Here is a 20,525-nt window from a genome sequence, read left to right on the forward strand (position 1 = left end):
AAGCTTGGGTGACTTTTCGAAAGCTGAGAGGAAGCTGCCTACAAAAGATATTTATTTATCGCTGACGCTCAATGGGGTCGATGGTGGTGGTGATATCCCTGAGCATGGCAACATGTCTCTCGGATGGTTTGCGGTTTCTGGCGCACGGCTTGTGGAGTTAGGGCTCGCTGAATAGATACTCCAGATGACTCATAAATGAGGGTGTCTTCGTCAACGGGGAAAGTCTGCTTCGTCGACCGGAGGTTAGCCCTGTATCCCGCATGGTAATTCCTTAGGAAGGAGGGGGTCTAGTGCAGCCCGGAAGTTCTTCTATACTGCGGGTGATAATATACCTTGGAGATTTGTTGGCGATAATAAGTCCTGGCGCTTCATATCTATGCGATCAGGTATATTCCTGTGGGTTTGGAGATTTGCGCTACGGTAGTTACGGTCTGCGACGGCTGTAATTCAAGGAGTTTAATCCGTCCGGAGAAACTTATATGACTACTCTTATAATACAGTGGATATCGGAGAATCAAGTCTTACTAACAACCAAGGTATATAAGAATTAGGTGCGAAAGGAAAACCATATATGTATGAGTGGGCGTGAATGAGCAAGGTGCCAGCTACCAACCCCGATCTCCGGCCGAACTGCAGACTCGTTACGCGGTTGTCCCCGCTGACAGTTTAGCCGTCACTTTACAGACCCATTCCCCGACATCGCGCATGTACTCCTCCTTCATCCCGTCGGGCTCCGCGTGGAGTTGGTGGAAGCCACCTTCAAAAGTCTTGAAGGTCTTGGCATCGGGATCGTTCGCATCGTATGGCTCGAGTCTATCATAAAGCCGTTTAGAGACTGAATACGCGGTGATCAGATCCTTTGTCCCGTGCGCCCAGAAGACAGGAACAGGGAGCTTTGCTGTTAGGCCCTCGGGAACAGGCTGGTCCGACATGGAGAGGTTTGTTAGGTCAGCTTCTCGCTGGAGCCTGCGATACAGCGTTCCACGTTAGCTTGCTTTGCCACTAAATCCGCGCGACCGATGTCCATGTCTTCTTACAAGTCTCGCATCCCCTCGAGTGTGCCCGTATTATGGCACAGCGGGTCATTCTTGTACTTCTCCTGGACCTCAACGTCCCTACTCACAAACCCGACATCAAGCGTCTGCTTATGCTTCAACTTCGGCAAAAACCGCGCCACAAACCGCAGCGCAGAAACAATCACCCAACTCGGCCGACTCGCCGGATCCAAGCCAATATACGGGGCGTTGAGAATCCACCCCGCTATCGGCGGCCTCCCCCCACTTAACCCGGCGTCCGTAGACAGAAGATAAACCGCCGACTCCTGCCCTCCCATGCTGTGTCCCATGACAAACAGCGGCGTTTGCGTGATCTCCAGGATCGTCGAGGCAATGTGGACCAGCGCTTCGTTGATCTCGCTGACGACCTGCGACGTCCGGCCCGTATCCCCCATCTGGGCTTTCGTTTTCGCGGTCTTGCCCCAGCCTCGTCGGTCCCAGGCGTGCACCTTTATCGGGTATGTGGCTGTCAGCAGGGAGAAGAAGGGGTCGTAGTGGTCGCATCGGTCGCTGAAGCCATGGAGGAAGGCGATGTGCGCTTGTGGGGGGTCGCTGGGCTGCAGGATTGGGGGGGTTGATCAGCCGTGGGCTCCCCGACAGGGAAGCTGGGTGAGTCTGGAGCAGACGTCGCTACTTACTTCCCAGACCCTTGAGTAGACCTCAAGGCCATCGCGGAGGGTAAAGGTCCCGGTGGTGCTTGGCATGTTTGTGGCAGGTTCAAGATTGGAAAGACGCTCAAGAGAATGGCACTTCGGGAAGGGGTGAGATTGTGAAGCTGAGCTGAGCTGTCGAGGAAGTCAGCTCAGTTTTGAAGGTCGGAGGAAGAGCTGCAGCCGAAACAATGATTGGTCGGAAGAGCCTCGGCACAGGGGTCGGGCTAGTCCGGAATTGGACGCCATGTGATGCCTCACAGAAGAGCTCAAAGACAGGCATGCGCTATCTGGAAGCTTGGTCGACGTGAGACTCTAAGCAGAAATATAAGTTCATAGCGTACTCCTTGGAATTTATCTAGGATTATGACCTCCTGGCTTTTGGTGGCCAACTTTCCCTGACGATGTATCTTGATCCCACACATGGCTTCTGAAATGTATAACCCTAATTCCGAGGAAGCCATCCGGATTATTTATTTCCAATACGCCCTCTATCGGCAACCACCAGACAAAACAAGATACAAATGACGGGATCTATCTACCTCAGGTCCCTCCGCTCCTTCAGCCGCCCCTTATTATCATACAGCACCATCCCCAGCGGCGTCACACGCGCCTGGTCCGAGCTGCGGAAAAGATCCTCACGCGTCGCCCGCTGGTCAGGGTTATTCATGAGCCCCCACAGCGTATTAATCCCACCGTAGTACAAGTACCTCACCGCATGCTCGCTGTAGAACATCCCCGCGCCTTCTGCGACCTCCTGCATCCGCGCCCGCGGTAGGTCCCCGCGCCGCTCGTACACAATCGCCCCCAGCTTCCCCTCGCCCGGTCGCGACCCCGTCACCGCGATGCTCGCCAGCTCCGCCTCAATGCACGGGATGTAGTGCGGGATCCAGTCGCGGTCCACGTAGAGCCCCAGCGACTGGAGATTGGGCGGGAGGTGGTTCCCGAATTTCTGGCCCTCCACATGGTCGCATTTATACCCGTGCAGTCCCAGCGGCGTGATATTCATGTGCCGGAGGGCCGTGAATTCCGCGAGCGGCGGGCAGAACGGCTGCACCTCGGCGTCGGGTTTGTTCTCGTCGTCGAACGTGCGGTTGTCGAAGACGGGCTCGTCGTCGTTGTCGAACCAGAGCTGGCCCTGGTAGAGGTCGAGGTACTCGAGTTGGCTCTTGACGTGGTAGAGCATCTTCCATACCCAGGCCCAGCGCGCGGGCCCGTCGGTTAATCCGCGCTCCGTCAGTGTGGATGCGTGGTCGAAATGCATTTTGAGGCTGAGCTGGCGCAGGTTGGTCGTGTACTTGAAGAGGGAGGGAAGCTCTGCGCGCGTCCAGTCGCCGTACAGCGTGAGGTGCTCGATCGAGCTTGCTGCGTCTGCGCCTGCGTCTGCGCCCGTGGGGGGATCGGGGAGCGGCGCGGACATGAAGCCGTTGAGGACGACGAGGTCGCGCACGCGCGGGAGGGCGTAGTAGTTACGGAATTCCGAGATGTCGGCCCAGCCGCGCCGCATGGGGCTGTTTCCGAGTGGGAGCTCGTGTCGTCCGGCGATGTTGAGGACCTCCAGCTTGGACATGGGCAGGCTCCCGTTCCCGTTCCCCTGGAACGTTGCGCGGGGCGCAGGCCTCCGCTTCGTCGCGTAGGCTAGGATACGCTCGAAGAACGGGTCCTGACCGGGGCCCCAGACGTCGAAGCTCAGGCGCGCCAGGTTCGGGCACGCCACGATAATCAGCGCCACCAGGGGGGTCTGGTACCCGAACTCCATGACACCCCCGTACAGCTTCCTGTCCGCGCTGCGCACGATGTCATCCAGCGGGATATCCTCCGTCGGCGCGTCGAGCTCCATTGCCGGGAGGAGCCGCTGGATCCAGTTTCGATGGTACTCGTAAAGGGCATTAGCGTGCCAACTCTTCATCGAGCTCTTCCACTTCGCCCGGATCGTGCCCGCCTGCGTCAGGCACACCTGGCGGAACCAGTCCCACGCCTGGTCGGCGGCGCTGCGGTTTCGGTTATAATGGTCGCCGAGATGCGTATGCGTCGGCCCGAGATTCTGGAACAGGTCCGAGTACCGCCAGATGAAGTTGAAGGCCCTGCGCATGTTGTGCGGCTCAAACGGCTCGTAGATGTCCCAGGTCGTCAGCGTCAGCTCCTGCACGTGTGCGGCGAGGTCGGGGCGCTGGGAGATCGTGCGCAGGAACGCCCACAGCGACCAGACCTTGTTGATGTCGCCGTGGAACCCGAACTGCGTGTAGAGGATGGGCGTGAATATGCGGTTCCAGAGCTTGTTCACGAGGCAGATGTATGCGGGCACGGAGCCGAAGTAGTGTGGTTTGTCGGGTCGGCCGCCAACGATATACTCGTTGATCAAGTTGAGGATCTCTGGCGGCAGTCGGAGGCGCTTGGGTTGGTCGCCGAACTGGTACGGGGGTAGCTTCTGCTGCTGCTGCTGCTGCTGCTCGACGCCCTCCGGGGGCAGGCTGTCAACTTCCATATCAGACATGAAGACAGTTATTAAGTGTAGGTACTCTATTACGAACTCCGGATTGACAACTTGAACTGACGAACTCGACCGACGAGTGACTCGATTAAGTATACACCTCCATCTGACCGGATTCACTGTTCAGTAAAGCAGACTAAAATAGACCTTTGGCCAGCCTTCTGTCGCAGACCCTCGAAGAAGCTTTGTCTGGCTATCATGGCATCTGAAGTTCTTCATAGTTTTTGGTACGCGATGTTTCAAGGACAAGGAGCATAGAGCATATGACGAGAACAAACCCCACTATCTAAAGTAATAAAAACATATGAAGCGTCGAGACAAAGCTCGAGTCTTTCAAGGTGGAGGAACCATGGACGAAGCTGGCTCCAAACAACGATACCTTTTGCGCAAGAGACACAATGACCGTTTAGAGCGTCGCAGGAGCATTAAGCACGCTGCCGAGTGAGGAATGCTCCAGGTAGGGCTAGCCGCCAGAGATCGAGATCCAGAGTACGGCGTGTCACATCTTCAGCCCTACATCCGATCCCCTAATCCGAGATGTAATATGGTGCTTCTGATATTTGAACAGGGAGCACTCGACAGGAGGTCGAGGGATGTGAGCCTCCAGGTGGGACAAAGAACGGCTAGGGTGAGACACTCCATTGTCAGGCTGTTTCACCAACTGCATTACTCTGATTCATGTGTTCAGACAAAATCTCTTTGTTTGATGTGTTGAAAGAGTCCAGTAGTTCCTGAATCGATGAAAGGACATGGCACTTGGAGATGTTCGAAGTTTGCCCCTCCGGCGTTTCAAGAATTATTGATAATTTGATAATTGATAATTTATTTTAATATTGTTTGGCACTGCATGGAATGTTATGCGTCCTGTCTCCGCGAGGACAGAGTACCTCGACTGAGACATATCAACGATACCCTACGTGTCCACCATCCACAACAAGAACATGCCCATTCACATACCCCCCAGCCTTGCTAGCAAGGTACAGAATCGTCCCCGCCATCTCCTCGTCCGTCCCCGATCGGCGCAGTGGGATCAGCTCTCTCGGAAACGTCCCTTCAGCCGTGATAGAGTAGTCTGGCGGGCCGCCAGCTAAGCTACTCGGGAAATCTGCACGACACTATCGTCAGTAATCTCACATCAACGCATCCACAAGGGGAATTTGTAAACGTAGGAGCACAAACAAGCCGGAGAAATGGTATTGGCCCGAATCCCCAACGGCACAAGGAAGGTCATCATCTGCCTCATCAGATGCAGCTCCGCCGCCTTGCTCATCCCATACGAGCAACCCCCCGTCGCACGCCGGTTCTGCCCGGCGACGCTCGCAACACTGATCACCTGGCTCTTCTGCGTCAGGTTGCCGCGCCGATTGCCCGCGTCCAGCAGGGTGACGCACGCGGCGATCGTGTAGAACACGCCCATCGCGTTGACCAGGTACGTGCCCAGGAACTCGTCCTCGACGGTGTCGAGGAGGAACTTCTGGATGTCGTCGGCGGTGGGGTCTTCCCCGCCAGTGGTGTCTTGTGGCCGTGGGCGCATCGGGAGGGAGACGATCCCGGCGTTCGCGACGAGTAGGTTGATGTATCCAGTCTCTGAGCGGATGTGGTCTGCGGCTTGGGAGAGAGAGGATTTGGAGGTGACGTCTGCGACGAGGGGGGTTATGATGTCCGGGTAGGGTTTGGCGGTTTCGTCGAGCTGTTCGCTACGTCGGCCGAGGATGTATACCTTCTTTGCGCCGTTGGTTGCGAGTGCGCGCGCTATGACTCTGCCTATGCCTGGGGATAATCAGCTGGGATTTATATGGGAGGGTTGGTATACGGGTTGGGTACCTGAGCCGCCACCGGTGATGACGGCAACAAGGCTGTCGACGTTGAAGAGCGCATTTATACCGAAAGAGGCCATTTTATGGAGTTATCAAAAGATAGAAATCAGGTGGACGGAGGGATGGTGATGAGAATTGGCACCCGCGGGATAGGTTAACGATATAAATACTTGACGGGGCTTACCATCGCAGCTTCATCTCTGGTCATCCTGGTTCGTAATTCCGGGGTAGAAATGCCATCAACAGCCTTGCGAGAATTGTCGGCCCAGGCGCCCAGCGGCTTTGTTGTTCACGAAGAGCGCAGCTGTCATCGAATCCCGATTGCTTGATCGGACTTTGCGGCGATAAGGAGTGATGAAGTTTGGCATCATGAATTGTCACGGGCTCAGACTCTGTCGCATCGGTGCATGAATATGCTACGAGCTCCTGGATTCTCGAGCTTTGGGTGAGGCTCGCGAGCTGGGAGAGTCGAGGGTGATTAGACTATCAGAGGGTTGCTGGGAGTTTGGTTGGCGTGCACGTCAGCTTACTACACATTGTGCTGTCTTGGCTCGTTTCTCGTCATATCTCTATTCCCCATCATGAGACACAAGTAAAAAGGGAGAAAGTTGTTTGTTTCCTTGTTGCTTCTGGGTGGTGACTTGTACGTGTGCTGTGCTGGGTGGACAGTAAGACCTCAACAGCTCAAAAAGGATTGGAATACAACAAGTGATCCGGTACAAGAAAGTGAAGAATGTTGACAGCCAGCAGGTTAGAGCAGTCAGCACTTTGTTCACCAGGTGCACCAAATTTCGAGACCGTTCCAACGGGCAAAGACCGTCGATCAACGCAGGCTCAAGCTGATCATGGAAGACTCGATGCACAACATTCATTGTGGTTCCGAGGCCCATGGCCCTTGCTTCTGTTTCTCGCTTCTGCGGTCACAGCAAGCGACTCGAGCGTCGGAGAACCGAGCAACGAGCCAGTGGGCGTGTGTTGGTGACGGATACTTCGATGTGGGGAACGGAGATTAGCTGACGGTGGATACCAAGTCGACACGGAGCAATGGACGAATGGGCGAGGTGCACCCCAAGGTGCCGTGGGAACTGGATCTCTTTGGTAAAGTGTCAGGCTCTTTGATCCTTCATTATTCTCCTATCATTATGCGGAGTATTCCCGCACTTGCACAGACCCCGGATGATGTTTGATTCTCTCTAACGCAAAACACTCACCGGCGCTAGGAAAGGACTTGGACATTTCCATGGAACAGTGGTGGCGAGTCTTCCTCTTCCCACGTCCAAGCCTTCTTTGGGGCCACTGGGGGCGCTCTCGGGCTCGTGGCACCAACGAGCTGTGAGCCCACAATTGATCGGGAGACGTGGGCCGAATGTCGGCAAGCCATGTCGAGAACGGAGGCGGAGGAGCGTCTGGATGGATTTGACATGCATGAAAAGGGGGCCAAAAGAACCCGACCTCGGGACCTCGGGACGCGCGAAACTCTTTCTGTTTCGATCTCGGCCAAGACTGCATCCAGAGCGCCAAGAGTACATCCTGTGCGACAGAAGCTGCTTCGATTTCTTCCTGGTCTCTGGAACGGGGACTGACACAAGTCACAGCATGAGACTCTGGTCCGCACGAATCTCGTGGCAAGGCCAGTTCGTCTTCTTCTTCTGCACTTTTGGCAGGGTTACATTCAACGTGAGGGTTGCATCCAATCAGCCCGGCAGCCTTCTGGAAGCGAGCGAGAATTTCGTCGTGCTGAATGGAAATGCTGGCCTTGGACAACGGAAATTGGCTCGGCGCGTCTTCCGTCCTATTCTAGTTTAGGGAAGGTCGTGTCTCTCCAGTCCACGTGGTTGGCCAGATTTCCGCCCCCTGCATCGTTAATCCAATCAGACAGCGACGCCCTCGGAGACTAGCCGGAAGGGGGACGGATGGCCGGGGTTTTGGAGTCTTGGCGCCCCGCCAATTTTCACACCAGGAATTCCTCAACTCCAGGCCGAGCGTCGCTTCGGTGCTGAGCCGAGTGTCTGTTTGGCCAGACGGGTTCAGCTTCTCTGTGCCACAGAGCTTCTTCCAATCAGGACTCTCTCGGGTCTGATCTTGGCTCGTCTTCAGTGTCAGACTCAGAGCGCAAACCTTCGGAAGTGTTTGAGTGCAACCTGTCATCAAAGCACTGCCATTGGCCTGTCGAGTCGTGTGCTTTGGAGATGTCCGTTACTCCGCGCCCTCACTGTCTCGGTTCCAGCCCGGCACCTCGTCGGAGGCGAACTTTCGCAGCTCGTTGACTCTGGTCGAGTGGGGTCCGTCCGCTAATTCAGCGATGGCGTGGAACGAGACAGACCAAGCGAGAGCGTGAGGCCGTGGAGCCGAGTGGTCTGGCGCATTCCCCGTGGGCGGTTCCCCGGGACCCGGTCTCAACTCCTCTGATTCATGCTATGGGGAAGCCGCGACTCGGCCGGGGCTCCTTTCTCGCTCGGCCTATAAAGTGCCGTGATCTCCCCTCTCCTTGACCTTGAATTTTCTTTCCCCTTTCGTTTCTTGCATTCCCCCCCGTTCTCTCCAGGTCACCTCCGCACCAGCTCCGCGGGCCTCTCCTTCCCTCAGTTGACGGTCTTTCTTCTCTCTTCTCCTGTCCCTCTTTTGTGATAGAACGCTTTGCTTCTTCGACTCGGCCATAATGGCGGACGCAGTGGTTGCAGGTGGGCGCATTGAGGCCCCTGTGACCTGGAAGACCTACCTCATGTGTGCCTTCGCTGCCTTTGGAGGTATCTTCTTCGGTTACGATTCTGGTTACATTAACGGTGTCATGGGCATGGACTACTTCGTTCATGAGTTCACGGGAAAGGTTCGTCCACTTTCTTCGGTTTTGCGGGGATTCAGCTGACGTGATTGGTGTCAATCCAGAATAAGGAGGATTACCTCAACAACCCTGATGGCTTTGTGATCTCCGCGCCGAACAAGTCTCTGATCACCTCCATTCTATCCGCTGGAACGTTCTTTGGTGCCCTGATTGCTGGTGACCTTGCCGACTGGTTCGGCCGTCGCATTACTATCATTAGTGGCTGTGGAATTTTCATGGTTGGTGTTGCCCTGCAGACTGCCTCGACGACGGTGGCGTTGCTCGTCGTGGGCCGTTTAGTTGCGGGATTCGGTGTCGGTTTCGTCTCCGCCATCATCATTCTGTACATGTCGGAAATCGCACCTCGCAAGGTCCGTGGGGCCATTGTCTCTGGCTACCAGTTCTGCATCACCATTGGTCTGATGACTGCCTCCTGCGTGGACTATGGAACCGAAAACCGAACGGATTCCGGCTCGTACCGTATCCCCATCGCGCTCCAGCTTCTCTGGGCCATTATCCTGGCTGTGGGTCTGTTTTTGCTTCCGGAGTCTCCTCGATACTTCGTCCGAAAGGGCGACCTCGCCCGCGCAGCCGAGGTGCTTGGCCGTGTCCGTGGTCAACCTCAAGACTCGCAGTATGTCAAGGAGGAGTTGGCGGAGATCGTTGCCAACAATGAGTACGAGTTGCAGGCCATCCCCCAGGGTGGATATTTCACCTCTTGGTTCAACTGCTTCCGTGGAAGTCTCTGGTCTCCTAACAGCAACCTCCGCCGTACCATCCTTGGTACCTCTCTCCAGATGATGCAACAGTAAGTGCCCTCCGCTCCGGGTCCCGCTCTTCAGTCTTCTAACAGGCCGACAGGTGGACTGGTGTCAACTTTGTCTTCTACTTTGGTACCACCTTCTTCCAGAATGTAAGTCCCTTTGATCTGTTTCCCGGGATATTATTTCTAATGCGACCACAGCTTGGAACGATTGACGACCCCTTCCTCATCAGCATGATCACCACGATTGTCAATGTCTTCTCCACTCCCATCTCTTTCTACACCATGGAGAAGATCGGACGTCGCCCTCTGCTGCTCTGGGGAGCCCTGGGCATGGTGGTCTGCCAGTTCATCGTGGCCATTGCCGGTGTTGTTGACGGTGACAACAGCCACACCGTCAGCGCTCAGATCTCCTTCATCTGTATCTATATCTGTATGTCCCGGCCTTCACTCCCACTTAGAAACGATGCTAACTGATACTTTCAGTCTTCTTTGCCTCTACCTGGGGTCCCGGTGCTTGGGTGGTCATTGGCGAGATTTACCCTCTGCCCATTCGTTCCCGTGGTGTTGCTCTCTCCACTGCCTCTAACTGGCTCTGGAACTGCGTACGTTGACAGTGCCCATTGCGAATACGTAACCTTCTAACCGCCGGATACAGATCATTGCCGTCATCACCCCTTACATGGTCGACGCTGATAAGGGCAACCTCAAGTCCCGGGTGTTCTTTATCTGGGGCTCTCTGTGCGCTTGTGCTTTTGTCTACACGTACTTCCTGATTCCCGAGACCAAGGGTCTTACCCTCGAACAAGTTGACAAGATGATGGAAGAGACTACTCCCCGTACCTCTGCGAAGTGGAAGCCTCATGGCACCTTTGCCGCCGAGATGGGCCTCACTGGCAAGGATGTGGCTGTGAACGTCGAGGACGTCGCCCAGAAGGCTTAAGCTTCTACCGCCGGACTGTTTTGTCCCATTCGCGTTGGTGGGCCTCTACATGAGGACGGTTTTCTAGAATTTCCATTTCTTAGGATACCACATATGCCATAGCTATGTATCATCATGTCTGGCCATGCTAATGCTTTATGCTGAATGAAGATTACTCCATACTCGCGCTTGCTCCAGTCCAGTTAAGTCTTTTGTAAGCTGTATGATGCGTGGCGGTGGGCATCACTCTTAGCGTAGGCCCACTGGATACCTTCCCCTGTTGGTTATTGGGATCTGCAGTTTGTACTAAGTAGCCTTTGCAATTCAGACCTCGCGCTCGGATTTCCCGACTTGATAATCCTCTTCCGCAACTCCAGCTTGCGATCTTTCACCCCAGCATCGCCGCCCTTGCCAAGTCTCGTTCCTCACTCGCGAGCAATAACAGGGTCTCGCGCAACATGTCAGTCTCCCGCCGGATGGATGTTCTCCGACATAAATAAAAACAGGTAGACAGGGAGAGAGAGATCAGCTGCATCGCAGGCAACACTGGTATTCTTCAAGAAGCCATGTGTGTGAGAGCTTGACGGGCTTCGGGAGCGGAAACATGCGTGTGGATATGGACAGGGCATGGACAGTACATGGTTCATTGATTGATTAGTTTTATATATATATATATAGCCCATCACCCACCCCCGTCCTCTCGCCCGCGGCTCTTCTTTCTCCATGATTGCGTTTCTTGGATTCCCCTGGCTGTTGGTTTACTGTCCCCACGCAGATCTGGATGCGGAGGGTGGATGTTATATACTCTTCGTTGTATACATACGCGGGTAGGATTCTAGGATATCGCGAGATTAGAAATTATTCTACTTCTATCTATCCCGGCCACTGACACTCGGCAAACAGAAGGCTGGCACAACTAACCAGCCGCAAACGTACTCTTCTTCCTCAAGGCAGGACCATACCTCCATAGGAAAATCGGCGCTGGAATCCCCAGCGCGAGCGATACAAACCCAAGCAGGCTATTCCCCCACCCAAAGTGTAGCGAATTATACATATACGGCGCGAAGAGCGGGAACGCAAATCCGCATAGCGACCTCATACACGCCGTCGCTGCTAGTGCGCTCGCCGCGAACCGCGTATATGCGTCGATCATGTATGACTGCGCGCATTGGAAGGCGATTATATTGCCCATTCCGAAGAGCGCGGCGCCGATATTGGGGGCTATCCAGTGGGTTTGTTTCTCGCCTGTCCAGCCGTAGATGAAGAGCCCTGCGGGCGTGAGGAAAGCTGCGATGGAGAGGAGGGGAACGCGGAATTCCGGCTTGCCGATGCTGTTGTTCCGGGCTTTGAGGCGGCGGTAGATGCGGTCGTTAAGCGGGGCGCAGAGCTGGGAGCCGAGCCAGAAGCCTAACCCTATGGAAATGTAGTTTAGGCCGCCTATTCCAGTGGACTCGTTGTAGTATTGCGCTCCCGTCCAGAGCGTTGGGAATGTGGAGAGGACGAGATACATGATCCCGTAGGTATACGCGAGGTAGAGAGCTACAGCTTGGACAATGGGTTGGGTGCTTAGTAGACGGAAAGGGCGGATGAGAGCTGTCCTGATGATTTGGCCCAACGTTTTGTTCTGACGCTCAATTTCCGTCTGAAAGAGAGGGTCCCCTGTCTCGGTGCGGAGTTTCTTGGCGCGGTCCTTCAAGAGTTTCGGAGCGTAGGTTTCTTTCAACAGGAAGAGGCCAGCTACCTGGATAGCGCCGTCCACGATTGATGTGGCATAGAAGACCCAGCGCCAGGTCGTGTGTTCCGCGATGAAGCCGCCAGCTATGGGCCCTACCGCTGGACCGAGAAGCGGGGCAAGACTATAGATTGCGATACTTTTCCCGCGTTGTTCGGGCTTGAAGCAATCGGATAGGACACCACCGCCAACCTGATCATGGTTAGAATTGGCCCGTCATCTGTTAGAATTTGGGGGACGTACCGAGAGCGGAGCACTCCCACCTAGACCAGAGAAGAAGCGAAAGATAATCATTTGCGCCTTTGTCTGTGAGACACCGCATGCAATGTTGAAGATTAAGTAAAATAAGTTCGAAAGCTGCAGAACGATCACTCTACCGTATATCTCAGACAGAGGCCCAAGGAAAAGCGGACCGATAGCGTAGGCCAAGACGAAGACGGACAGGGCAAGCTGAGACTCGACAGCATCTGTGATATGCAGGTCCTTTGCAAGGGACGGAAGAGCCGGTGCCACCATAGAGGACGACACGGGGGAGATGAAGGTGAAGCATGAAACCGTCACGACAATGGCCCATTTCTTGCTCATTGGCCAATTCTTCGGGTTATCGGGGTCATCCGGTCCATTCCAGGTAACCTGGCGAAGTTAGCGGCTTCGGCAAGAGGACGAGCTCATGGCTTACAAGTTTGGGGTCAGGGTCTGAAGTAGCTGTACCAGATTTCTCTGCTTCAGCTCGGCCTTGCCTATTCGCCTCTAGGTCAAGAGGTTCGTTTACCGTTGCGTCTTTCACTTCCAATGCCCCGTCTATCTCGTTCTCATCGTTTCTGTTCTGCGATGCACTTTCAGCGTCCGCCAGGGCATCATCATCTTCTCCGTGGTAGAGAGAGTGGTCATCCAGATGGCGGCCAGAGTATATTTGGCGAAGGTCGACAGATCTAGGTCGGGAGCTCGACCTCGCTCGCAGAGAACTTGCTATCGAACCAAGTCGGGAGCGATGTTCCGAGTGTACAGAGTTTGAGTCCGAGTCCGTGGTTGAAGACGACAAGGACAGGGATTCCTGCACTCCATCTTCCTCCTCAAGGCGGTTTGACATGACACAGGCGTCAATTCACAGACAGCTGTCGACTGTGAACGTTATACGGGTGAAGACTCTTCCGAGGGGAACGGCGGGCAACGAGGAGGGGTAGAGAATTTTATATCATCGGGGGCAAATTATGATGTAGACCGCATACCACCGACGAGAAAACAGGAACATCCCGGTGACAACGCCATCTTAACACCGGATGGGGTCGAACGGATATCAGGCTGTTGTTACGATTGGCCACAGAGAATGCTTGACACAGGGGAGTCGACGGAAGTTTTTGCCTGCTGGGCGGCCTGAGCCGTCCGCAGGCACGAGGGCCTGGGGGGCAAACAGCGGAACTCGTCATTGTCTGGTATGTGATTGGGTCATGGACGAAGATGAAGTCGAGAGGAGGGCCGAGAACTTGCCTGTGTTCGGCTTCTCGGCACGATAGAGTCACGTGGCAGGTACCCCCCTTATCGATAAGCTTCCCCCGCCAGCCCACGCGAGTTCACAAAACATCAACAGGAGCGCCAATCGAAGAAAAATGTCCTGATAATCTCGAAAGACAGGTTGGCTGTTTATAGCACTGCGTGCCGATATCCGTTTTTTTCACCCTTTCTCAGAGCTCAAAGGCAAATGCTCCAATCAAGGCCCAAGCAGAGATGCACTCGCTCGAACCCAATCACGGCTTTGCGGAGAAATACGAGAATGGAACGAGGATTCAGAACCTTGCTTCCGGACAATCACAAGCGTGCTGCAAAAAGAAAAAAGCAACCAAATGGCTGGACTTTGCGGGGCGAGTTTCGCCTTCGCCTGCTCGCAGATAACTAGCGATTCACAATTTACATATATTTTGTACCCAACTGGGGGATACACGGGACACAGGGCTTCAGACATGGAATATGATGGTGCTGACTGGCGTCTTCCGTGCTTGGATCCGTCTCAAGTATTATCTAGAACAGTGGCTCTTGAACCAGGTAAACGGGTGATCTTGTCCCTCAGGCCGGAGGGATGACTCAAGTCTCACGACACGCATCATTCAGACTCTCTCCTATCTCCAAAGCGAAATGTCTAAACGGTTCTAATACACCGCCGCAAATACTCCTCAACCCTCGCGATGTCATCAAGTGCAGCAATGGTTCCAATATAACCATCCGGACGGACGACAGCCACGGCACCTGCCTTCTCATCAACACCATATATCGCATACACATCATCGTTCAATGCGTGGCCGCTGTAGAATTGCATTTCCGAGTGCTGCTTCAGTTCCTTCGGCACGTCTCTCCACATGAAGTCCTTGCCGAGACGAGGGTGGATGACGACTTGTTCGATCACGGTTGGTGGGAACTTGGGGATGACGGAGCTTCCGAGAGATTTGAGCGCCTGTGCAGAGACGCCTTGGGGGTCGAGCAAGTCTGAGGAGGTGAGGCAGAGGATGCGGAAGCGACCGGTTGAGAGGAAGTCTGGTTACCGTTAGGGAATTGGCCGATTTGGGGCCGAGGGGAGATACTCACCATCTTGCAGATCACGCCTGTTTCCATCCGCGAACCTCTTCACTCGCACATTGAGCAATCTTCTTCCCGGGCGCAGAATGCCCCGTAAGTAGTCCGTTCCTGTGATCGGATCCTTGGTTGTAGTCTTGTCGACTGTCACGTTCTCGGGATATTCAATACCGCAGCCACTGGTGAAGCCGTTGCCCGTGCTAAACACCTCGAGAAATTGCTCGTGCGTCAGAGCCTGGCCGATTCCATCCTCGGATCCAATTTTCCCCGAGAACATCGATGAGAAAGCCCGGTCGAAGTCGATAAGCTGTTGGGCAATTGTGTGGCGTTCTGCGTGATACGTGTCGAGTACCGGGTCAGGTTTCGCGGTCTCAACCGGACCGGGGGTAAGGCCATGAAGAGAGTAGATCAGTTTCCAGGCGAGGTTGTAGGAGTCCATCATAGAGACGTTCATCCCCTGTCCGGCCTTAGGACTATGCGTATGGCATGCATCACCAGCAATGAACACCCGATTAACGCCCTTCTTGTCCTTCACGGTAAACTGCCCAGACACCCGCTGCCCAATCTGATACGCCGCCCACCAATCCACCGCACCACCTTCCTTAGGCTTGATGTAGTACGGTTTGAATGCATCCGCCGCGTGTTGGAAGATGCTCTCAAGTGTGACCTGTGCCCTGCGCGCCTTCGCCCCCTCCTTTGTCTTCTGGTCATCCCCAGCCTCAATCTCAATCTCAGGAACCTGAACGTACAGCCGCGTCAGGTAATCCCCCGTCGCAATTCTCTCACGCGGGATTACCATTACCGACCCCGCAGGCGAATGGATCGCGGTTCGTCGCCGGATATCGGGAAAATCAGTATCAATGACCAGATCCACAACCCCCCAGATATGATCCGTCGATTCGCCCTCAAGGTGAAGTCCCATCGATCGACGAACAACAGAATGCGCACCGTCCGCACCGACAAGGTACTTGGACCGAATCGATCTCCGCACCTTGCCACCAGCGGCATTCTCAACCTCGATATGCGCAACAACAGGGAACTCGCCATCCCCCTCCTCATCAATCCTCACATCCAGCAGCTGCGTATTCCTCTGCACCCCGCGCTTCGAATACCGTAGCAAATCCGTCTCGAGAATTCGCTCAATCCGCCCCTGGTGGATCGTAACCTCGTGCTGGAACCGCGTTGGCACACTCACATCTGGCACGATCGAGGTCCGCTCAATCACGTCCCCCTCCGCCTCCGTTTTCCCCGTCGGATTCCAGAACGCAACTTCCTCCAGGTGGCATCCATCATTGAGGATCTCGTCGGCGAGTCCCAGCGATTTTAGGACTTCGAGAGTCCGCGGCTGTAACCCGTCTGCCTGTCCGGATTTCAGGGTTCCCGGCTTCGCGTCCACGCAGAGGAGGGAGGAGTCGGATAGTCCGTAGCGCGCGAGGAGGAGGTTGAGCATTAGCCCGGCTGGGCCTGCACCGACAATGACAACTTCGTACTTTGCTTGCGCTGGTTCGTTGGGGTCGGTGGTGTTGTGGTTGGGGAAGGCGGGAGAAAGGCGGGGTAAGGGCGGCGCAAAGGAGGGGAGGACGCGCAGTTCGCGCGAGGAGGCGGAGGACTCTGTGAAGACGGGCATGTTGTGCAATTCGCTCTAGACCGCTCAGATGAGTGAAAGGGAGAGGAAAATGAGTATGATTTACTGGAATTAAATTCAAATCAATTCGGTGGCTTGCAAAGGCTGATATACGAGATCGATCGTCGTCGGAGAAACCCCCGGATATTCGATTTGGATAACAATGAAGACCCGAACTGATCGGCCGCGGTCGCTGGCGTTCCGCAGCTTTATATCTGTTCTCAGGGGATCCTCAGACGGAGGCGCCGAGAGGATTGGTCCTGTTGTGGTTGTTGCTGCAGGGATCCGACAAGGATTTGAAATTGGTCCCCTAGCTCTTAGTGTCTGCGCCGCAAAGATGTACAGCCATCAATAGGCCATGTCATTCGGCTGCGCGGATATATTAGGTAGTAGATGTTTCCGCCGAGGTCAGAAGAAACCCATCCAATAATGGAGGCCTTCTTATCCGTCGCATCGGTTGACATGCGCCTCTATAATTGGTTAAATTGTCTCCCCCTGCACACAGTGCAGGAGTTCCTTCCGACTACATGTTCGTGTATACTTGGTTGAACTGCTACCTAGACGTTGATCGCGACCTCTTGCCTGGTGCGATGCAACCCGGAAGATCAGGCCCATCCTCATTCCGCAGACAAACGAAGTAATTTACCCGGCCTGCATGTGCTCATATATATACTCCCCGAAACAAGGGACTGCAACTAGCTTGAAGGCAGAAAAGCTCTGTCGGTGGCGTGGACCTCGTAGGCGAGAATCAGCCAATCAGAGTGTCCATAGCATACACATCTTGCCCTGAAGAAGACAACAGACCTCCCGGTCAGGATCAACCAAGAGCCTTGAAGTCGGTAGAGCTTTGCTAACACATTCGCAGTCCGAAGGCCACCGCCAGAGAGCTTTCGAAATCAGTTCCTTGACCCATCCGTCGCCGAGGAACGCCGAATTTTTAGGGAGTTTCCACCCCGCCTCCGCCACGCTGGGGTATTGGGGGATTTCCGGCACTGCACTGAGTTCTGAAACTGCAGAAGAAACTGACCGAACGAAGCAATGCTGAAATCGACTGGGTTCGAATGAGCCGCAGGGAAATGACACTCATCATCACCACCAGTGGTGTTGTGCATTGAGCCGTTTCCGCTGGGGTTTGCCCGGCTGACCTCGTGGCACGACGTCATTCCGCGCCCGCCGTTGAAAGTATGCGATGTCAGGATTTGGTAACCCGGATAACAGCCCATGGGTCATCTTCGTCTGGAGCTTGTCGGCGCCTTGTATTGTCAGACTGTGCCAATTCGTGTGTGTCCGGCGAAATGAGGACCTCGCTGCCCAATTGCAGGTAATGCATATCATCCGCCAACAGGAACAAGCAGGTGCAAGCTTCAGACGGATAGCAGCAGAATATCAAGCAGTTCCAACGTGTGTCAGCGCGCCCATAACCCCTCGCTGCAGCCAAACTGGAGCTGGCCAGTCACTTTCCCTTTCCGCCCTCGAGTACCCCAACTTTCCACCCGTTACGACTCCAAGCTTCCTTTTTCCCCGCAATGGAGGCGAGGGGGATTTCCTGACCTCTAAACCCATCCAACTTGGAGCCGAGGATCCACCTTCAGAGCACAGCTTCACAACTCTGAGGCCCCAAGCAGGCAAAACGCTCAATGGAGCGCTGATAACGGGTCACGCGTAATCCTGTGGATCCTTGGTTCCCCCTGAGAAATTAAACCTGAACCCAGTTTCCCTCGGGGAGGAGACTAAAGGAATCCTGAGATCCGTAAAACTGGAGACTCCGCACTTTTCAGTGGGCAGAGGCGAATTTCGAAGCGAGGGGAAACTGGCTATATTTCGTTGGGGGAGGAGCTTCTGTCGGGCCTTCCACCACACAACAACTCCTGACTTCTTCACGTTTTGTTATTTATAAGTCATCGTCTTCGGGTGTTCTTTCCGTCCCAGTTTTGTGGCGTCGTTGTCCAATTCGCGTATCCGGCATGATGAAGCGTTTATCACGGGTTCTGGGTCGTGGTTCCTCGGAGCATCCGGTGAAGCAGGCTGCTGTACCAACCGCGCAGGCTAACGGCGCGGAGGCCAAGGTAGCGCAGACTGAATCTGCAGAGCCTTGGATCTTAGAGGAGCGTTCTATCGATTCCAGCCGCCCTTTGAGGGTCGTGGTTATTGGTTCTGGGATTTCGGGAATTATCTCGTCGATCCGTCTGCGGCAGAGGATTAACAAGCTTGATCTGTGCGTGTATGAGAAAAACACAGATGTTGGAGGTACCTGGCTGGAGAACAGATATCCGGGTTGCGCATGTGGTGAGTAACACTTCTATTGCGCGACGAAAGCGGTGCGCATAGCAGCTTGACTCACATACTCGCAGACATCCCTGCCCACACATACCAGGCCACTTTCGAGCCGAATAAGGAGTGGTCAACGTTCTACGCTGCTGCACCAGAAATCCACAAGTACTGGAAACGCGTTTCGGAAAAATATGACTGCGAAAAGTATATAAAGTTCAATCACCAAGTTGTAGGTGCAACGTGGGATAGCACGCAGAGCAAATGGAAATTGCAGGTCAAGATTGCCGACAGTGCCGAGATTATTGAAGATCAATGCGACGCCCTGGTGTCAGCCAGCGGGGCGCTGAATGAGTGGAAGTGGCCTACTATTCCGGGTCTCCATGATTTCAAGGGAAAGCTGCTGCATAGTGCATGCTGGGATCAGAGCTATGATTACAGCGTAAGTTCGATATCGTTTGAGTGTTATTGGATCCATGGATGGTATGCTAACGGACCGAATAGGGCAAGAAGGTCGCTGTCATTGGAAACGGATCCAGTGGAATCCAGATTGTGCCTGGAATGCTGCCAAAGGTGACGCATCTGGATCACTATATCAGAGGCCGAACATGGCTCTCGCCAACGTTTGCGCGTGAGCAGATTGACAAGCGCAGCTCCGAGCTCGAGAATTGTGAGCTCCTCAGCGAACGTGGTGAGGTATGAGCTGACATTGGAATAGTCTCATTCACCCCCGAGGAGATAGAAACTTTCAAGAAAGACCATTCGGCATATCAAAAGTTCCGTAAAGGTAAAAACTCCGCTAAACCCCCTCAACAGGCCTAACTCTTTTCAGAAATCGAGAAAGAACTGCAATCAGTGCATGGCGCCACGATTATAGGCACACCAGAGCAAGTTGGAACCACCGACCTCTTCACGCAGAACATGAAGCGCCGACTCCAAAGGAAGCCTAACCTGGTTGACGAGCTACTCCCCGCGTTCCCACCAATCTGTCGTCGACTAACCCCTGGGCCCGGCTATCTTGAAGCCCTGACAGACGACAAGGTAGACGTCATTTCAAGTCCGATTGTCAAGATCGTGGAAGACGGCGTTGTGACGGCCGATGGAAAGCACCATCCGACGGACGTCATAGTCTGCGCCACTGGCTTCGACACCACCTTTACCCCCAGGTTCCCCATTGTAGGCCAGGACAGTCTATCCTTAACCAAGAGATGGGAGCAGACACCGGAGAACTACCTCTCCCTCGCAGTGGACGGATTCCCTAACTATTTCATCTGTCTCGGGCCGAACGCGGCTCTGGGTGAGGGTAACCTGCTCCTTTTGATCGAGAAGGAGATCGACTACATCACATTCTGTCTCTCCAAGATGCAACGAGACAACATCCGGGCGATGTGTGTACGCAAGGAAGCCGTGGAACGCTTCACGCGCCATTGTGATCAGTACTTTTCAAGAACGGTGTTCAGCATGGAATGCCGCAGCTGGTATAAGGGTGGGTCATCGAACGGGAGGATCGTTGCATTATGGCCAGGTACACCCTTTTACCGCAAGTTCACGCGCGGCCACACACTGACATTGGAACCAGGCTCTTCTCTCCACGCGATGAAAGCGCTTGCCTACCCTCGGTGGGAGGACTACACGTATGAGTATGTGAACGACAACCCTAACGGCTGGATCGGGGATGGTTGGGCAGAAGACGAAAGGAACAAGATCATCAATGTCGATTATCTCGATGACAACCAGGTCGACTTTCCCACAGCTGTAATTGCGAAGGCCATCGAGAGCGTGAAGGAGCAGGTCAACGGGGTGGCGCAGTAGTCGTG

The 20,525-nt window shown here is 54.5% G+C and overlaps 8 protein-coding genes across 8 annotated transcripts; 2 read left to right on the forward strand and 6 right to left on the reverse strand.

The window, feature by feature from the left end:
* Positions 1 to 256: 256 nt before the first annotated feature.
* On the reverse strand, positions 257 to 1,849 carry BJX67DRAFT_342273 (Alpha/Beta hydrolase protein). The gene is made up of 3 exons (XM_071028013.1): positions 1,694 to 1,849; positions 1,038 to 1,612; positions 257 to 966 (listed from the first exon to the last, which is right to left on the reverse strand). Exons 1-3 carry the CDS (start codon positions 1,757 to 1,759, stop codon positions 642 to 644), a joined length of 966 nt encoding a protein of 321 aa, XP_070890436.1. The 5' UTR covers positions 1,760 to 1,849; the 3' UTR covers positions 257 to 641.
* Positions 1,850 to 2,243: 394 nt separating this feature from the next.
* On the reverse strand, positions 2,244 to 4,199 carry BJX67DRAFT_377227 (uncharacterized protein; the record flags this gene model as incomplete). The annotated part of the gene is made up of 1 exon (XM_071032054.1): positions 2,244 to 4,199. One exon carries the CDS (start codon positions 4,197 to 4,199, stop codon positions 2,244 to 2,246), a length of 1,956 nt encoding a protein of 651 aa, XP_070890437.1.
* Positions 4,200 to 5,016: 817 nt separating this feature from the next.
* Positions 5,017 to 6,579, reverse strand: BJX67DRAFT_161853 (SDR family NAD(P)-dependent oxidoreductase). The gene is made up of 3 exons (XM_071024959.1): positions 6,021 to 6,579; positions 5,376 to 5,966; positions 5,017 to 5,301 (listed from the first exon to the last, which is right to left on the reverse strand). Exons 1-3 carry the CDS (start codon positions 6,091 to 6,093, stop codon positions 5,099 to 5,101), a joined length of 867 nt encoding a protein of 288 aa, XP_070890438.1. The 5' UTR covers positions 6,094 to 6,579; the 3' UTR covers positions 5,017 to 5,098.
* Positions 6,580 to 8,246: 1,667 nt separating this feature from the next.
* BJX67DRAFT_161726 (sugar porter family MFS transporter) lies at positions 8,247 to 10,760 on the forward strand. The gene is made up of 6 exons (XM_071024957.1): positions 8,247 to 8,840; positions 8,900 to 9,642; positions 9,696 to 9,747; positions 9,799 to 10,030; positions 10,084 to 10,202; positions 10,256 to 10,760. Exons 1-6 carry the CDS (start codon positions 8,673 to 8,675, stop codon positions 10,538 to 10,540), a joined length of 1,599 nt encoding a protein of 532 aa, XP_070890439.1. The 5' UTR covers positions 8,247 to 8,672; the 3' UTR covers positions 10,541 to 10,760.
* Positions 10,761 to 11,339: 579 nt separating this feature from the next.
* Positions 11,340 to 13,436, reverse strand: BJX67DRAFT_161733 (MFS transporter). Its single transcript, XM_071024958.1, has 3 exons — positions 12,931 to 13,436; positions 12,495 to 12,884; positions 11,340 to 12,443 (listed from the first exon to the last, which is right to left on the reverse strand). Exons 1-3 carry the CDS (start codon positions 13,339 to 13,341, stop codon positions 11,436 to 11,438), a joined length of 1,809 nt encoding a protein of 602 aa, XP_070890440.1. The 5' UTR covers positions 13,342 to 13,436; the 3' UTR covers positions 11,340 to 11,435.
* Positions 12,935 to 13,799, reverse strand: BJX67DRAFT_342284 (uncharacterized protein; the record flags this gene model as incomplete). Its single annotated transcript, XM_071028014.1, has 2 exons — positions 13,024 to 13,799; positions 12,935 to 12,956 (listed from the first exon to the last, which is right to left on the reverse strand). A coding segment is annotated over exon 1 (232 nt), but the record flags the coding sequence as incomplete, so codon positions are not given.
* A 32-nt stretch (positions 13,800 to 13,831) lies between these two features.
* BJX67DRAFT_342287 (putative phenol monooxygenase) lies at positions 13,832 to 16,482 on the reverse strand. The gene is made up of 2 exons (XM_071028015.1): positions 14,829 to 16,482; positions 13,832 to 14,777 (listed from the first exon to the last, which is right to left on the reverse strand). The coding sequence occupies exons 1-2, from the start codon at positions 16,441 to 16,443 to the stop codon at positions 14,386 to 14,388; spliced, it is 2,007 nt and encodes a 668-aa protein (XP_070890442.1). The 5' UTR covers positions 16,444 to 16,482; the 3' UTR covers positions 13,832 to 14,385.
* A 1,922-nt stretch (positions 16,483 to 18,404) lies between these two features.
* Positions 18,405 to 20,520, forward strand: BJX67DRAFT_369650 (flavin-containing monooxygenase; the record flags this gene model as incomplete). The annotated part of the gene is made up of 6 exons (XM_071030791.1): positions 18,405 to 18,726; positions 18,792 to 19,150; positions 19,213 to 19,378; positions 19,427 to 19,495; positions 19,541 to 20,233; positions 20,288 to 20,520. 6 exons carry the CDS (start codon positions 18,405 to 18,407, stop codon positions 20,518 to 20,520), a joined length of 1,842 nt encoding a protein of 613 aa, XP_070890443.1.
* Positions 20,521 to 20,525: the final 5 nt, after the last annotated feature.

The sequence above is a fragment of the Aspergillus lucknowensis genome (assembly GCF_044049455.1).
Source record: "Aspergillus lucknowensis strain CBS 449.75 chromosome Unknown BJX67scaffold_3, whole genome shotgun sequence".
NCBI classification, from domain to species: domain Eukaryota; kingdom Fungi; phylum Ascomycota; class Eurotiomycetes; order Eurotiales; family Aspergillaceae; genus Aspergillus; species Aspergillus lucknowensis.

What these genes read in the sequence shown, in the direction of transcription:
- BJX67DRAFT_161733 (XM_071024958.1), bottom strand. Translation starts at nt 13,341, where the DNA reads ATGTCAAACCGCCTTGAGGAGGAAGATGGAGTGCAGGAATCCCTGTCC. An exon ending in CAGACCCTGACCCCAAACTT is followed by an intron (nt 12,885 to 12,930) that starts GTAAGCCATGAG and finishes TAACTTCGCCAG; the next exon opens with GTTACCTGGAATGGACCGGA. An exon ending in GTGGGAGTGCTCCGCTCTCG is followed by an intron (nt 12,444 to 12,494) that starts GTACGTCCCCCA and finishes AACCATGATCAG; the next exon opens with GTTGGCGGTGGTGTCCTATC.
- BJX67DRAFT_342287 (XM_071028015.1), bottom strand. Translation starts at nt 16,443, where the DNA reads ATGCCCGTCTTCACAGAGTCCTCCGCCTCCTCGCGCGAACTGCGCGTC. An exon ending in CAGGCGTGATCTGCAAGATG is followed by an intron (nt 14,778 to 14,828) that starts GTGAGTATCTCC and finishes AACGGTAACCAG; the next exon opens with ACTTCCTCTCAACCGGTCGC.
- BJX67DRAFT_161726 (XM_071024957.1), top strand. Translation starts at nt 8,673, where the DNA reads ATGGCGGACGCAGTGGTTGCAGGTGGGCGCATTGAGGCCCCTGTGACC. An exon ending in TTCATGAGTTCACGGGAAAG is followed by an intron (nt 8,841 to 8,899) that starts GTTCGTCCACTT and finishes GTGTCAATCCAG; the next exon opens with AATAAGGAGGATTACCTCAA. An exon ending in CTTCATCTGTATCTATATCT is followed by an intron (nt 10,031 to 10,083) that starts GTATGTCCCGGC and finishes TGATACTTTCAG; the next exon opens with TCTTCTTTGCCTCTACCTGG.
- BJX67DRAFT_161853 (XM_071024959.1), bottom strand. Translation starts at nt 6,093, where the DNA reads ATGGCCTCTTTCGGTATAAATGCGCTCTTCAACGTCGACAGCCTTGTT. An exon ending in CATCACCGGTGGCGGCTCAG is followed by an intron (nt 5,967 to 6,020) that starts GTACCCAACCCG and finishes GATTATCCCCAG; the next exon opens with GCATAGGCAGAGTCATAGCG. An exon ending in CAATACCATTTCTCCGGCTT is followed by an intron (nt 5,302 to 5,375) that starts GTTTGTGCTCCT and finishes AGTGTCGTGCAG; the next exon opens with ATTTCCCGAGTAGCTTAGCT.
- BJX67DRAFT_342273 (XM_071028013.1), bottom strand. Translation starts at nt 1,759, where the DNA reads ATGCCAAGCACCACCGGGACCTTTACCCTCCGCGATGGCCTTGAGGTC. An exon ending in TCTACTCAAGGGTCTGGGAA is followed by an intron (nt 1,613 to 1,693) that starts GTAAGTAGCGAC and finishes CCAATCCTGCAG; the next exon opens with CCCAGCGACCCCCCACAAGC. An exon ending in CTCGAGGGGATGCGAGACTT is followed by an intron (nt 967 to 1,037) that starts GTAAGAAGACAT and finishes GCTGTATCGCAG; the next exon opens with GCTCCAGCGAGAAGCTGACC.